The sequence below is a fragment of the Gobio gobio genome, assembly GCF_949357685.1.
Source record: "Gobio gobio genome assembly, chromosome: 14".
Lineage (NCBI taxonomy): Eukaryota > Metazoa > Chordata > Actinopteri > Cypriniformes > Gobionidae > Gobio > Gobio gobio.
The window spans coordinates 30803826-30820777 of NC_137107.1; the positions used below are offsets into that span (position 1 = coordinate 30803826).

General features: G+C 38.6%; 1 protein-coding gene across 4 annotated transcripts in view; it reads right to left on the minus strand.

Annotated features, from left to right (window-relative positions):
* The window catches only part of tnksa (tankyrase, TRF1-interacting ankyrin-related ADP-ribose polymerase a), a 127453-nt gene that overhangs the window by 69344 nt on the left and 41157 nt on the right, over nucleotides 1-16952 (minus strand). For all 4 annotated transcript variants that reach the window (XM_079835268.1, XM_079835266.1, XM_079835269.1 and 1 more), the window contains 2 exons: nucleotides 3735-3771; nucleotides 794-869 (listed from right to left, as the gene is read on the minus strand). In XM_079835268.1, the coding sequence (XP_079691394.1) occupies nucleotides 794-869; nucleotides 3735-3771 (113 nt within the window). The remainder of the gene's footprint in view (nucleotides 1-793; nucleotides 870-3734; nucleotides 3772-16952) is intronic.

Here is a 16952-nt window from a genome sequence, read left to right on the forward strand (position 1 = left end):
AAAACCTGAGGGTTTGCTTTAATCTTGGAACCAAATGCAAGCAGTATTTCTTTGAACCTAAAACTCTCTGATAAGTGAAATGTTGAGCCCTGAATTTCATGCACAACAACAACAGCAAAAAGTAGTCTAATTAAATGGCAGTTCCACATAAATTACTTGAGTTCTGTACTTAATTAAATGTGAACCAATTAAATAAGTGTGATGCTTCTTAGCTTCAGCTTTAAACTCAATCCTCCACATTCACTTTTACTTTTAATGACATTTGATGATGACGGTGACATATATTAAACGTATTTTCAACTGCAAAATCAGCTCAATGAAGACAACGTGAAATGAACAATGCTGCATTTTTCACAATGAAGTTTAGTCATGGAAGACATCATATTTATTGAAATATTCAAATGAAGGCAATGTCTCACCAGTCAACTTGGAACAATTGTATTTTGGTTGGAGCTATAATTGCCGATAGGACGGAAGCAGTGCTACTGTCCCTAGTGAAAATACAACAACATCTAAAAACAATTTTGTTAACATAAATAAAATATACTATAATAACCTTGGACAAAAGTTGACTGAGAGTAGGGTAATTAACTCTGCGGAGAGACGTGTGTGAATCGACTTTCCTGATGACTGAAATCAGCCGAAAACCTTTTTTTTTTCCCATTCATGTAAAATGAAATATGGCATCTCCCTTGACTCAGTTTTAGAAGTTTGTCAGAAGGAGAATATTAATAGTTCTATGGAGTATTCACAAACAGTGGTCAAACGTTAATGGTGCAGTGAATGTTCTTACCTTACGGCCATCGCTGGCGTGGCAGTTGACGTTTAACGGCGTAAGCAGGGCCATGAGCTTCTCTTCATTTCCGCTCCTGTAGCAAAGCAGCAGTTTTTAAAGAACAATGGGGAATAGAAAAAAAAGAACAAGCTAACAGTAAATTTCACAGGGAAGATAAGGAGTGAAGGAGTAAAGGATAAAAGGAGAGATGGGGGAATAAAATTCATAATCAAGGAAGCAGGAGCATGTAAGATGAACAGCATTTATTGGTGATTTCCTTTATGAAACGTAAAGAGGAAACCGACAATGTATATTTTACACAGGCATCAGTGGCATTTGCGGATATCCTATAGAAAGTTCCTGCTGTAACTGGATTGAGCCGTAACCTGGAGCTCCAGCAAGCGGCTTGGAGGGGTTTGACACATCAGCACCTGCCAATGACTTTAACGTTACGCCCCCAGTGCTGGATTTGACAGGCTTGCCATGGCTAAGGCCAAAACTGCATGCCATCTGTGGCTAGAGATGGGCCTGATCCCACTCAAAAGGCGGACAATGGCAAAGAGCCATATTAGCTAGGGGTGCTCCGATCTGCCTTTTTCGCCTCTGATACAGATTCCGATCACCGATTCAGAGACTGGGATCATTCTTTTGTGCAAGGCATCCAGCTTTGCGTAAACATTACTTTCCTAACTTTGTAAAACAATAACAAAGAGCCACAAATGTAATGAATTATTTATTAAATAATTGTGCACCAGTGCAACAACTGTAAATAAACCAATAGCTTCACTAGTAGACATTCAAAATAAACAGAATGTCACTTCATTCATGACTCATGACTATGTCATGTATGACTCATACATTCATGAAAAACAAGTAAATATATTTATATATACACATCTATACTATAAAATAAAATATTTATTTTAAACGTATAGCACAGCTTTTTAATAAAAGGCAGCAACATATGAGAGATAGGACCGAAAAAGGTTATTAACAATCTTTAATTTGCGCAAAAGTATTATATGAAAGGCTATCAATATAAAGCGGCACAAAACGCTTATGCGCATCCCGTGAGCAGAATGATGCACTTGAAGCAACATGGAGTTCAAGAGACATTGATGCGTAGTGTAATATTTCTATGCAATAGTTCATTGAGCCTTTTCTTTTAACAGTTTCAAATGTCAGTTACATTAAAAAGCACCATAAAGTTTCCACTATATTCCAAGTTTTCTGAAACTCTCAGAAATTATTATACTTGATCTGTAGATAAAGGTCTATTGTTTTGCATAAAAGGACTTTACAGTTACAGTGCGCGTGAAAAACAATTCATAGTGCTCTCTAATATGATTTAGAAACAGCAATAAACTTCAGCAAGATAAAGTCCCGTTGCGCAAAACCATAGACCTTTATCTACAGATCAAGTATAATAATAGAAACATTGAATCATCTTAGAGAGTTTCATCGTGTTGACTGTCGGAACCGAACACGACACGCAGTTTGAATACTGAATGGAGAATGACTGACAGCGACAGCGAGCGAGAAGTTTACGTGAACTTGAATTCAACGACTTCAGAAAACTTGGAATATAGAGCACGGAAACTTTATGGTGCTTTTTAATGTATTAATGTCCCGTCTGACCGATTCCTGATCCGGCAAAAATAGAAGTATCAGAGCTGATACCCGTGGAATGGCCGTGCTCCTGTGCTGGAACATATCGGCATCAAGTGTTCCATCTTTGGAAACGGTCAGGGTCTTGCAGTCATGCAAAAAATATTCTATGACAATAGCAGACTTAAGTCGACTCTTTCCAGAGAACCTGACATACAGGAGCTTTCCTGCAGCTCAAGCCTTGCCAGGACCTCGCATAAACAGTAGTTTGTTCCTCCCCAGTTGCTCTGGTATCCTCCTGCCAGTAACTACAGATAACTGGCTTCAGTGAACAGCAACATAAGTTCCTTCATTTAAATGCACACTCCACCGACATGGAAAAATAGGGCTGGCTGGGGGCTGAGGAATGGGAGGGTGTCATCAATCTTCTTGATGCGTTTGCAGATGCATCCCGGTCTTCGGGAGATTACTACTAAGAAGAGCGCAGGCCATAAGTCAAACCTGACTTTCTTGCAAATTGTTTGTCCTTTTATCTGCTTCACTCATCTTCCATTCTGCAAGTTTCTACCAACGATTCGGAATTTATAGGGTTACTCGTGCCATCTTTGTGGGTGAGGGTGGGGGGTCAGAGATCCACTTAATTCCACCCCCTGTGATCATGTGTTCCTAACAAGCTTTCTTCCTAACGTTGGAGAGAATTACAAGGCCTTTGTAGTTTCTTTCTCTCTTGATCATTAAAACAACAAGAGTCCTGATTTGTATCCATGCTGCGGGCTGTGCCTGAAGGCAGGGGTATAACAAGGGGGGTAAAGCCAATGGAGATGTAGACCACAGTATGAAAAGGAACATCTTTTCTGTGACGAAGGCGGTGACTGCTGGGATTGCCGACAAGTCACGTGCTTGTTTCTCCTTGGCTAGGGGTCCTAAAGTTGTTTGGTGAAATGGAGTTTCTCCAGACAACAGGTAGTATGTGAAGTTTTGTATCTCTTTCGCATCCTTCTCCTCTTCTTTAACCTGCAGCACTCAAAAACCAATTAAAACCGAATTCGCCACATGGAATAAAGCTTTCTGCCCAGAATGCAGCTAAATGGAAACTCTCGGGCTGTCCTCTGTGCAGGAAGTGGACTCCTCCAGGCCATCACATGTACGTATGAAAATGCATGCATTGAGTCAGACATTCCCGGCCCGGGAGGCACCTTCTCCGACACATGCCTTAATTCATATCCATGTGCAGAGACAAAAGAAAAACAGTGTCTATGGAAACAGCAGGGGAGGGAGGAAGAGAACAGAACCATGGGAGAGTGGGAAATGAGAAATGAGATGAGGAAAGGTTGAGAAAGCATGTACTCACCTCGCAGCTTCCAAGAGTTCGTCCTTCTTGTATTCACCTAAGTGATTACAAAAAATCATTGTGTCAGAGGCAAACAGGATGAAGGACGTACAGCAGCAGCAAGAAGCCAGAGTAACTAAGGAGCAGCGGACCGCCGGCAGCCCCACACAGATACACTCAAACACACACGCGCACAGGCATCAGTGCACCAATGGTGCCTTGCTTTTCTCTCGTTCTCTGCCTGTCTCTCTCTTCTGGTGGTGGCGTCGCCGAGCGCCAACCCCTCTCGCCTGATGAAACCGTGACGTTGAGCAGATTGTGGACGCGGCATCGGCAGTGTCTAGGATACGACGGACGAACTGACGCATATCCCTGCTCACTCCACAAATTAAATGGCTCTCTTTCTCAGGCAGACAGACAGCACACACACACACACACACACACATATATACAAACACACACACCCCTCCCCTTGTATACAGTAAGCCCGATACTTCCCCTCCACTGTCAATTTTATGTTTGTATAGGAGGAGCCGTTGCCGTGATAACACAAGATAAGAGAAAGGTGGGGAAATATGAAATAAACAAATGCCGCCCACCCCGCTCTCTCCCCCCCTTCCCATATTGCCCAGCCTCTCAGCCAATCGGAGAGACACAACTAATTCAGCTGTGATTCCTCCCCACCCCCACATGTGCTTGCTCTCGCACTCTCTACCGAGGCTTGTGGAGACAAGAGAAGTGAGGTATAAGGGGGGGGGGAGGATACAAAAAGACTAGTGTATATATGTACAAAAAGAGGGAGGGAGCGGAAAAAGCAGCAGAAAGGCATGTGAAAATGTTGTGGAGAGATGGATATCATGACATATGGGCTGCATGCAGGGGGGTGTTTGGACAACAAAATGACTAAAACAAAATGCTTCGAGTAGGGCTTGTTTGGCGTTTTGTTGCAGTCACATACAAAGGGGAAGGATGGTAATAAAGCGGAAAAAGGCATGTCTGGAAGACTCATGTGCTCGGCAGGCCATCGTTTGCATTTTCTCACCGAGAGGGCGGCCAACCTCCAAGCCTGACGTCCCCCCTATTGAGAGATCCTAATGGAGCGCAGTGCACAAAATACAAAAACAAACATACATAGTCTAAAATTATGATTTTGCCAATGGTAGGCGATAAATATTCTTACCATCCATGAAACTGTATTTTGCATAGTTTCCAAAAACAATATATATTTCTGTCCACGTAGAGGAAATATTAAGCGTTTCCCTTGTATATTAATGACAAACGGATTTGTTGGCATTTTGACAATGGATCCTGCTCGCTCAAAACAACTAAAAGATTATACAGATTATAAACTGTCACTCTGTAAAACTGCAGCGAACACACAATGGTACATTAGGATTTTGTTCCTCGTTTTTGTGACTAAATGAGGAATATTCCACGCAGGTGTGACAACAAAGAACATTTGGAGAAAAATAGTAAAGAAATTGAAAAAAAACTTCTGGTATGACCAAGCCATGTCAAATGTTTTCTTTAGTAGACTCCAGTGTTTCCCACACATAGAATAATTTGTGGCGGTGCGCCACAGAATGAACACCGGCCGCCACATATTGCACGTCGTTATTCATTAACTTTTTAACGCTATTTAAAACACGCAGTGTATTCGTTCATTTCCTTTCCCTCCATTTCTCTGTCACTCATGCGTCTCTCTCTCTTTCTCTCAAACCTGCTTTAGATATGAAACTTGAAAGTCTAAGCTTTTCAAATTGAATATGAAATTCAAACAATATATGCCGTTTTGGCGCTAATGTGGCATAACAGGTAAAGCCAGAGTTGCGACATGCTCTCATCTCCCGGCTGCGCGCGCGGTCACGTGGTTCACGGAGCGCTCAATTGTTCCACACAAAGCAGCACTGATACATTTGAATGGCTTAAGCGGATACACCACAGCTTCACTTATATAAGCTTATAAGCTTATACTTATATAAGCACACACATATCAATATTACTGAATGCAAGCAAATATAATTTAACGCAAGACAAGCTTAAGATAGTGCTAAAAAGGCAAACGCTCCTTATATGTACAGTAGGCTATATGAATTGATACTGAATCAAAATCGAAATCGATATTTGTCCCAATCACCACGGCCCCATGCCCCTGCCCGGACGCCACCACAAATTGGTTTCTAATCTGTGGGAAACACTGGACTCTATGCCATTTATTTGGACCACCGGTAACATTTAACAACAAGGTTAAATTTAATTGTTAATTAATGATAATTAATACATTAACTAATGAACAACACTTTTAAAGTATTTATTATTATGTTAAATGTTATTTTTCCACAAATAATAATACATTTATATTAGCTAAAGGGTAATGAAGAAACATGAATTAACAATAATCAATAGTATAACTTACCATTAACCTAGATTTATAGAGGTTGTTAATTGTTAGTTCACAATATCTAAATGTACTAACTAAAGATGATCTTCAGAACACAAATAAAGATATTTTTCATGAAATCCAAGAGCTCTCTGAACTACCCATAGGCAGCAACGTCCTTGCAGTTTTCAAGGTCCAGAAAGGAGGTAAAGACATTGTTAAAATAGTCGATGTGACTACAGTGGAACCCTAATTTTATGAAGTGACGAGAATACTTTTTTGTAGTATATTTTGAGCTGTAAATAATGACTTTATTCAACAATTTCTTTCTCTTCGGTGTCGTTCTCCTATGCTGGTGATGTAGTGAATACAGTGCAGCGCTTCCGGGTTCTTTGTCAGAACACCGGCTTACCATTGGCCGACGCTGTTCACGTGAGCACCACAAGCTCAGGAGAAATTGTTAAATAAAGTTGTTATTTTTGTTTGATTCTTGCGCACAAAATTATTCTCATCGTTTCAAAGCTTGAACCACTGATGTCACATGGACTATTTTAACATTGTCTTTTACTGCCTTTCTGGACCTTGGAAAAATCAAAATCAAAAATATCTGAATTTGTGTTCCGAAGATGAACGAAGGTCTTACGGTTTTGGAACGACATGAGGGTGAGTAATTAATGGCAGAATTGTCACTTTTGGGTGAACTAACCCTTTACCTAATTTTAACAAATAGAACAATTGAAACCAGCAAGGAGCAGATTATCATTTTAACAGGCTGACTTTGCCATATTCCATTTCCTATTCAAATGATCAAATCACTGGCAGGCAACATTTATTCATTCAAAAAATATTGCATTTGGTGTTTGACAAGTGTTAATTCTGGACCCTGCACAGAGGAGGAGAGGTGTCTAGTAGTCACCCCAGAAAAAGAGTTCTAAAGGCCCTCTTGGTGTATGACTGTTGATTGGCACAAATCAATCACTAACCCAGAGATAGACTAAACGACGAGTTATAGAGCGTGTTTAATGGATATCATACATTTCACTGTGTTACAATCTAAAGCACGGCATGAGAGATGGAGACAACAATGCTTGACGATGGTAAAATTATCTGAGAGTGAAATCTTGTCACGTCCTGGTCTGGTACGGAGTTTTTCTTGCTTAGTCAGTATTAAACCACTGAACGTCCCCGGGACAAATCACCTTCAGAGCGCTAAATGACATTATTGACAGGAAGGAGAGCTTTAAGGAAAAAAAAAAAGAGAGAAAGAAAGAGAGGGAGAGAGAAAAGAAAACACCACAGATGGTGAGGCAAAAATATCACGACTTCAGAGACTATTAACGAGCTTCCTGCCAAGTTTAGCAATCTTTCATAACAGCATCAGATAGACTATTAGTCTAGTCGTACTGTTGCAGTCGGATGTCAGATTGTTCTAAATGAATGAAAAGGATGCATAGTTACCCAAAATCTAAAAGGAAAAATTTAACAATAAAAAAATATCTAAATTGATTCATAAATTATTCTGAAATACATGCGAGTAGTGCAAAACTCACTGGCATGACATTGGAGTGGGACTAACATTCTCAATAGGGTGTCCCGGGTTGTTTTCATGCTGCTGGGCAGTTGCTAAAGTCAAAGTAGCCCATCTATGACCTCTCTATGATGTCTCCAAGATATTCTGACACCTAGATATACGTGAGGCCCATTTCGAATGAGTAGAGCGCAGGGTTTTCGAGACTACTCTCATTTCTATAGGGACATACTTTAAAATACAGAGAAGAAATTTTAGTGTGGCATCAAACACTCAGTTTATTACGAAACAACCTTGACTCAGATTATGAGGGATTTCAATACTGAAGATATGCAGAGCTGAAAGAAGCAGCAATAATCCAGTAGTCCCATAACACTGACTAGAGGAACCTGCGCTTTGAACACTCTTTTTGAGAATGACTTACTGTTTTTATGTTTGGGGTCCCAGAGAACCCAGATATACATGTATATAGGGGCAATTTCCTCTGATCAAAACCCAGTAGGCAAATATTATTAAAAATTCTATGCCTACGTTTTACCACTCAGAAATGTGACGGCTCAAAACAAGATTTATTTATACATTTATTCGGCAGGAATGATATATATTTTCAAAGTGCCAGTAAAGAAGTTTACATCATTAAAAACATCTATTTCAAATAAATGAAAGAATCCTGATTACAGTTTTCACAAAAAATATTAAATAGCAGGACTTTTTTCAATATTGATTATAATAGGAAATGTTTCTTGAGCACCAAATCAGCATATTAGAATAATTTCTGAAGGATCATTTGACACTTAAGACTGGAGTAATGGGTACTAAAAATTGAGCTTTGCCACCCCCGGAATAAATACAATTTTTAATGTATCAAAATAGAAAACAGTTATTTTAACCCTTTAAGCGCTGAATGCATATTTAGAGTTTTATTTCTGAGGGACATAAACAAAAGTAAAGCCTTATAACTCCAAAACTTTAGCAAGGAGAGTGCTTTGTTTGACAGAAAACGTTTTACATTTTTTGAAATTTTCATTACTTTTGGACATTCTTATGCTGAGAAACTGTTGATAAAAGACAAAAAAAGTTTGCTCAAGGGAAATTTTGCATATCTTTCTGTTTAGACATGCAATTACTAAGGAAATAAGGTAGGAGGACAATTCTTTTTTGGTAAAGTTCCCCAACATGTGAGCTCCATCTGAATCTGTTTTGTGGTGATGGCATAAAATAATCAAAAGTTGAACATTTACAACATTTCAAATCAAGGTAGCATTTTTGTTTAGCCCTGTTTAGACACCTGGAAAGCATTTTAAAATGTAAAATAAATTCTGAGTGACATACACAATGTCTTTAGAGCTGAGTGATTATGTTGTATGGGCTCTTTTTTGAGAATCTGCTGTAAAGAATATGCCATTTTCCACGATCTGAGCATGTTTAATGAAGTCACAAGCGAAAAAGCCACATGAATGACGCATCCGTATGTCATTTGCATATATTATGCATCCGTATGTCATTTGCATATATTATGCATCCGTATGTTATTTGCATGCGTTATTTTTTGGGGGGGGTCAAGTTTCATCAAAGCCCAAAACAATTATGCTTGTTGTATTCTACTCTACTATGACACATGACTATCAGAGCTATATGATGGTTTTGACACATTGCAGTACATAGTACAAAAAAAATCATAAATTATGAAAACAAACTATTTATCAGCAAATAACTCCGCACTACTTAAGAGTTAATCAAATTACATGCATTGTAAAGTTCAGACTCCAAGCTTTTAAATAACACATATTTTGTGTTGATCAAGGCAGTCATTTTGAAAAATATGATTATTAATATTTTTGTGGCTAGGTGGCGCCTGCTGGTTGTAGGGACTACTCAGCACTCATTAAGAGAGTCTAAAATGGTTAAAATGGTCAAAATATTTTTTCCCTCATGGGATGTTTTTACTGTATTTTTTAATAAAAAAATTCAGCCTTGGTGAGACTTCTTTCAAAAACATTTTTAAAAAATCTCACATACCCCAAACTTCTGAATGGTAGTATAACTAGCCTTTTATATGGAGGATGTGCATATGAAGAGAGTTTAAAATTGTGTTTATAACCAGTTAGCATATGAACCTAATACGTAACATTAAATGTATAGTTTAACTACAAATGAAAAAAATCCAAATAAAATCCAATAATTAGAAGGAAAAAAAGTTGCAATGACAAAGAGAATATGGTTCATGTAAAATTAATTGAAAGATTTATCTGTTGCTGTTTTTTTTTTTAATCTCTACCAGTCTATCCCTTTAGGATGTGAACAAATGATCATTTCCTCCCTCTTCAAACACCACCACTGAAGCAAGGCCTAATCGCCTCTCCGACTGAACCGTGAGTACATCGGATGCTTGAATTTCAGTATATTTTTTGTGTGGGTGGGTATGAGAGCAACAACTCAAAGTAAACATGCGCAGCCTGAGGACAAATGACCTGCCTTTGATTTTCGGGCCGACACACTGATAAAGTGCACTTGGCAAACTGATAGAGTGCACTTCAGTCTCTTGCTGTGAAGAGAGTTGTTTGTGTGGTGCACGACTGTGAGTGAGGAAAGGTTAGGGGGAACTGGCATGTGTGGTCAGGTACGACTGGACCCCTGCCTAGCTGGCTCAAAGAAAGAGGATTTAACAGGACGGGTAGGTGGTGTTGCATCGAAAAGGTGTTCTCCACGTAATCCTAGGGTTCTTAACAGACACACTTTTGCTCAGATATGATGGGAAACGAAAGGGCAAATCCTGTTTGCCGCAGCATACAATTTTCTTTCTGGAGCCAAAATAAACATTGGGAGATTAGCTTAATTTCCTCTTCCTACACCGAGTTTGTCAGCACACGTGTTTTGTAACACTGAGGAGTCTTAAATCCTCATTTTTCATTTTATATGCAAAAAAGCACCCCACTTCATGGAGTCTTTAAGACATGTTTAGCGTCTGTCCATATGAAACTTTGCAACAAGATTCAGTCTAGATGTCCAATATTCAGTTATCTAAAATGCAACCACATTTAAGAAAAATGTGCAACCCTAGATGAGCTAAATTCATTTCTGCTGCATTAATCCATGAAATTAATTCCTCCCACTTAATTATTCAAAGGCAACACTGAACGAGCCACTGAACTAACACATTTGTATAAACATATTGTCAGACAAAGATGCGGCTGTGATATAAAATAATAATTTCACTTCAACGGTTTTTTTTCCATCTCAAAATTTGCATTGCATTGATTTTTTTCTCCATTCATCTCATTCTAACAAGCTTTTGAGCTGAAAAAAATGTGGTGAAATTTACATATTTTTACAAAGTAGCTGATATGCAGCAGGAAAGGCCTTATGAGTAACGTTTGTGGCACTCTGCAACCTATTAAAGGGCTTAATGCTTCATTTCAACTGAAGGGAGAGGGGGAAGGAGAGAGAGACTGAACAAAGAAAGATATCTTGCAAAGCACAATTAACTAAATAAATCTCCTTTATAACAAACATAAACTAAATATATGGCCATAATATCATCCTTTCCATGAGTGTCACACTGTATGGCCTGATAAGCAGACACAGCTTCGCACTAACCAGCAAACTCCTTCATTCTTCCCATTAACTGGCAAATGTGCAGCTCAGTCCCAAAGCTGATTGAGGAAATAAACCATATTGAGAGGAGCTGCAATGTTCACCTTTGTTAATATAACTCATGAGTCACAACTCCAGGCAAGAGAGAGCCAAGTACACTACCACACAGCTGAAAGCGAAACACTGATGATGCTTCTGACAAGACCTGCAACTCAAATGATTGCTTTGTGGGCTGCAATTTATATACACAAGGTGAAAAAAACCCTTTCGGTTTTGGATCAGTGACTCGAAATGGAAAGTTCTTGGGACTAAGCATTAAAAGATCAGAGCCCTGAGACATGGTCACAGTTTACTGATGGCGAAGTGGATCCCTTCTGCCAAACGGAGAGCTGGGAATTGGAACCTAAGCCACAGAAAACAATCCAGCTGAGCCCTTGCCTCTCTCCTCTGGCTACACTGAAGAATTTAGCTGTCAATCAAAACCTTGGCATACCCTGAATGAGCCATTAAAGAGAAAAATGTTATAGGGTTTGAGCCGTAAGGTATCGCTCCCATTCAGTCAGGACATCAATTTCACGTCCTAAATACCAGGAAAACAAAATTAAATATAACCATAATTCAAAATATTGCTTCTACGGTAGCCTATGGCTTTCTAAAGTAAATAAGCAGCAGAGAAGCTAATAAGCTAACCACAGAAAGTGTGTTTCTCAGACATCAAGAGCCCTAAAGGATTCTACTGGGACATGCACAGCTTGGATAGAATCTTAAATCGTTTTCTCCCCATATTAGGATATCAGTTGTTACCTGTGCGGATTGCCAAGCAATCTATGTCGATGTTGTTTGATGCATAGCAACTGAGGTGTCCTGAAGTCCAATTAGGGCAAGTCAGTTTACTTGGCGGCCATCATGGAAACACCCCAGTCTATGGCTGCATCAAAAATCGAATATTCTCGAGTGGGTACTTATATTGAATAAGTACTTACTTTGTGAGCGCTAAGAAAGGTTGTTCTATATAGTATAAATGTTCTCTGGATGCACTATATTCGCCATGTTGTCCTTATCACGTGACCTACCAGCGTCAGTTGAGTCGCGTCACCGCCATTCACAAATCCTCCCCTGTGGCCTCATGGAATAGTAAAGTGTCCATCGTATGCACACTTCAGAAAGTAGTAGGTGATCTGGGAACTTTCTGCCAACTCTTTTATCAGTTCTGTGAATTCAGACATAAATTTTTTTCAAAACATTTTTGTTGCCTATAATAGGGAAGTAGTGTTGTAAAAAATATCGATATTTCGATATGTATCGATACTGAAATATCTGAAACGATACGATACTCAATTTCTACAGTATCGATACCAGCTGCGCTCTCCTCTCCGACCGACAGCGAGTTGACATGCACCCGCCTCCTCTCATTCAGTCTGGTTAACCCTCTGCACAAGGCGAACTCGTGTTCTGCTGGATTTATCTTCATGACAGTGTGTGTTAGTGTTGGTGTGACCGGTCTGAATTTCACGCGGGATTGCACATAATGTTAATTCTACTAATTTTCGCATATTTCGTGCTGGCATCTGAAGCGCACACACACACATATAAACACTACCGTAATAAAGCCGCCTCTGACATACACATGCAATAATTCTCTAATTTTTCCAGCTTATTAATGGTCAAATACACTCAAAAAATTTCTCAATGCCCATCTTGGTGAGTATTAACTTAAACACAGTTGTAAACAGTTCAAGAAGAATGTGTAACAGGAACAGTATTTGGGATCTGCGCGTGCGTCAGGTCTTAAAGGGACAGCAGTTATTTATTATTCAAACTACAAAAAGACAAACAATCACTTACTGCTCTTGATTGATTAACTTGTGCAGCTTTAATGATTAATCTGTATTTAATTTTTTACAATGAAAATTATCCAATGTTATTTTAAATTTGATTACTTTGTTTTTTTAATTCAGTTTCTTACCTGAATACTGTTAGACTTACCTGAAAAAATAAAGTAGTCCATTTAATTTGTATCTTTATTCTATTGTATTTATTTGTGCTATTGTTTGTAATTAGTTTATTTGTTCTTATTTTATTACTGTTTACTCATCTTTTTAAATTCAATTTGAAATCAAGCGTCCTTGTGCTGTATGTAAGATATTACAACAAAATTAGTTAGCAAATATTTGTGAGATAATTGTAATGGTAATTGATCAACGTTTATATAAGAGAAAAAGCTTAAAAACTTTATCATATAAAGTGATCTCTTCAGAAGAAATTTTTAATTGCCTAGACTTTCAATAGACGGACAAAAAAAGAAATCATATTAAAAACATCTATTTGACAGTATATGCAGCGCTTTTTCCTGTGGTATCGAATATCGATACTATTTTAGGTATCGTATCGAAGTTAGAAATTCCAGTATCGTGACAACAATATAGGGAAGTATGCGATATCGGATGTAGTCTATGTCGAATAAATGCTCTTTTGAACTTTCCATTCATCAAGAATCCTGATAAAAATCACTGTTTCCACGAAATTATTAAACAGCACAACAGTTTTCAATGCTGATAATGAATGATTTCTCAAGGATCATGTGACTCTGAAGACTGGAGTAATAAATGACTGCTGAAAATTCAGCTCTGCAATTACAGGAATAACTTAAAGTTAATTTAAATAGTAATATTTCAAAATATTACAGTTTTTACCGTATTTTGGTTCAAATAAATGCAGCCTTGGTGAGCATAATAGACTGCAAATGTTCAACACTAGAATATGTGCATTGTGCATTATGCATTATACATCGACAAGGCTGTTGGTAGATTTTGGAACGGGCACAAGGGAGAGCTAACACGGCTGTTAATTAGACTATATTGCTCTATCACTGCTGGTTCCCCACCGCAGGAGCTGCCATTTCACAACAAGACAACTATTAGAGATAGCAGTCTACCCAGGCAAAAAAATACAAAAAACAACCTCTAGATCCAACTTTATGATTACGCCATTGCATCTCTGCCAAAGACTCGACCTGGCCAATCATAAGAATGTAAACCTCTCCAGAGGTCGTCAAACAACAGAGTAAATCAGGATGTGCTGCAACCCCTACTCTTCTCCAGTTGTTTTATCCTGCATCTGGAGAGTTGGATAACTAAGCTCATTATTTCTGTTTCTCTTCTCCCCATGTCTTTTCTGTATTTCTGCCTACAATTTTATTACAGGCAGGCCGGGCAGTCGGTCAGCCATGTGTAAAACCAGGCAATTACAGCGCGGTGATAATAGCAACCAAGGGCAACAGATAGCCTGGGAAGATGAATCGCTTTCTTCTCCGTCATGAAAGAAGAAAACATCAGCTAGACCAATTGGCAAGATGTCTGATCTCCCAATGATTTTCATTGTCAGGCTTTCTGTGCCATTATCAGTGTGGACTGATTTGTCATTTCAGGAAAGACGCTGCAAAAAAAGTGTTTATGCCACAAAAGAAAGGGAAAGGTGACAGCCAACGGTGCAGAACGGAATTTGCATGTTCTCATGGTAACCCTGCTGAGAAATGCTCTGATGGATAAAGACAAATGAAAACTTGGGAGGGAGGATCTCAGGGTTGAGAGAATTCATCAGGGAGCCGATCGAAAGGCAGCACACCACGGTAATCAATGAGCTGTCAGGGATGGAGGGCAGGCTTGTCACAGTTGAGAACAAAGTGACGGTGCTCTTGCTGGGCTATGAGCATCTAACAGTAAGTGAAAATGGGTGGCCCTTAAAATATATCCAAATCGGAAAGCCCATTAGCCAGTTTATTTACAGGCCCTATCTAATGACACCAAAACACATATTAGGAATCCTACTCTTATTTTGATTTTTTTTAAGGTTTCTTTATTATTTCTTTCTTATTTCTTTAAAGGTATTGCTGAAGAGACACAACTGCTTTACATGATGAACAGATTTCTTTATTATATAATATAAAGGCCTCAATCAAATATGGTAACATGAAAGCTTAAATGTGCTTGCTTGTCAATCTAGACAATCAAGATTTCATTTATGATTTTGATGAGTTCTATCTATGTCTTTAGGAATAAAAGTCTAAATTAAATCTGCTCATCGTAAAAAGCAATCGGGTCTCTTCAAAACTCTTGGATTAAAACACCCCATTTCATATGCATTACTTTTATGATGTCTTTACAAACGGTGGCTTTCATTGGTTGGACAGAAGACAAAAAAAAATATTATATTTGGTATTTGATATCAAGATTTTATAACAAACAATCACAATCTGAATCGCGATGTTCCCAATTTTGAGATGTACTATTGAGAATAGTTGCAGTTTAATGCACTTTTAATAACTCTTTTTAGAATAAAGCATGTCCAGCAGTAGAATGCATTTTACGACAGTCACATTACATGATTTGACTGATTTGGACGTTACAAACATTTTTATTCTGTCATCATTTAGTCACACACAAGCGGTTCCAAACCTGTATACATTTCTTTGTTCTGCTGAATACAAAGGAAGATATTTGGAAGAATGTTTGTAACCAAGCAGATCTCGGCAGTCATTGACTACCATAGTGGGGGGAAAAAAATACAATGGTAGTCAATGGCTTCCGAGATCTGCTTGGTTATAAACATTTTTCCAAATATCTTCCTTTGTGTTCAGCAGAAGAAAGAAATTAATACAGGCTTGGAACAACTTGAGGGAAAGTAAATGAGGACATTTTTGGGTGAATTATTCCTTTAAGTTTAGCCTTTTAAAGAGGGATGAAAGCACACCGCTTTAAAATAAGGAGCGACATGAGGCACAATGATCAATTTATCTTAACACGTTTCCATAATCATTGGAAGCCAAAATCAAAACTAAACATTTTTGATTCATCGCACAGCCCTAAATGCTGTTGAATTGTTTTTCAAATGCGTCACCACGCATGAAAGACACATGATAGAGACACATGATATAATTTGTCCAGTCAGCACAGTCATCTAGTAGGCAGTCATTGCTGTATTTTAACATAATTACAAGCACATAAAAGATCACAATCTCTACGATTCACTCATGGATGTCTTAGAGATCGATCACGATATAAAATCATCAGATCACCCACCCCTAGTTTAGAGCAACATGAGGGTGAGTAAATGGCAAGGCTGCACAATAAACACTGCAGTGCACAACAGCCCTTTTTTTCCCCCGAAATAGACAAACAGTTTTGTGATTTTTGAGCATCTAAGACCCTGAATAAGACCCTGAATCATCTACATATTGGATTTTACGCATTTCTGGTTCTGAAACCCCGTTAAACCACATGATAGTGAGTTGAATCTCAAATAAAGTGTTTCAGGCGTTTTTTTTTACAATGATCATTGGATGTGGGAGTTTCCTGGTGCCCTACACCGTCACAGATGTATCTGCTCCACTTCTGGTGTGTAATATACTTTCGCTGTGGGCATGCAAAAGGGATTATGTTCCTGCCGCAATAAGAGGTTTATCCTCCTCATACTGGGTATAAGAAAGGACTTACTGAAAAACCCACCAAATGAGGAATAAAGCAATAGGAGAGGGCGGAAGGAAGGTGCAGAAAATCTTTCTTAATAAAATGGGTCATTAAAAAAAACCTCACACCAACACTTTGACGTCGTCATTGCATTTCAATGGATTTCCATGAACAAATGCGCCAATGATACTTCAAAGATCATTTGTCGGAGACGCTCTGAAAGGCAAAGTGAGCTATGACCTTTTCAGCTTAAACCCCTCTGCTGCCAATTC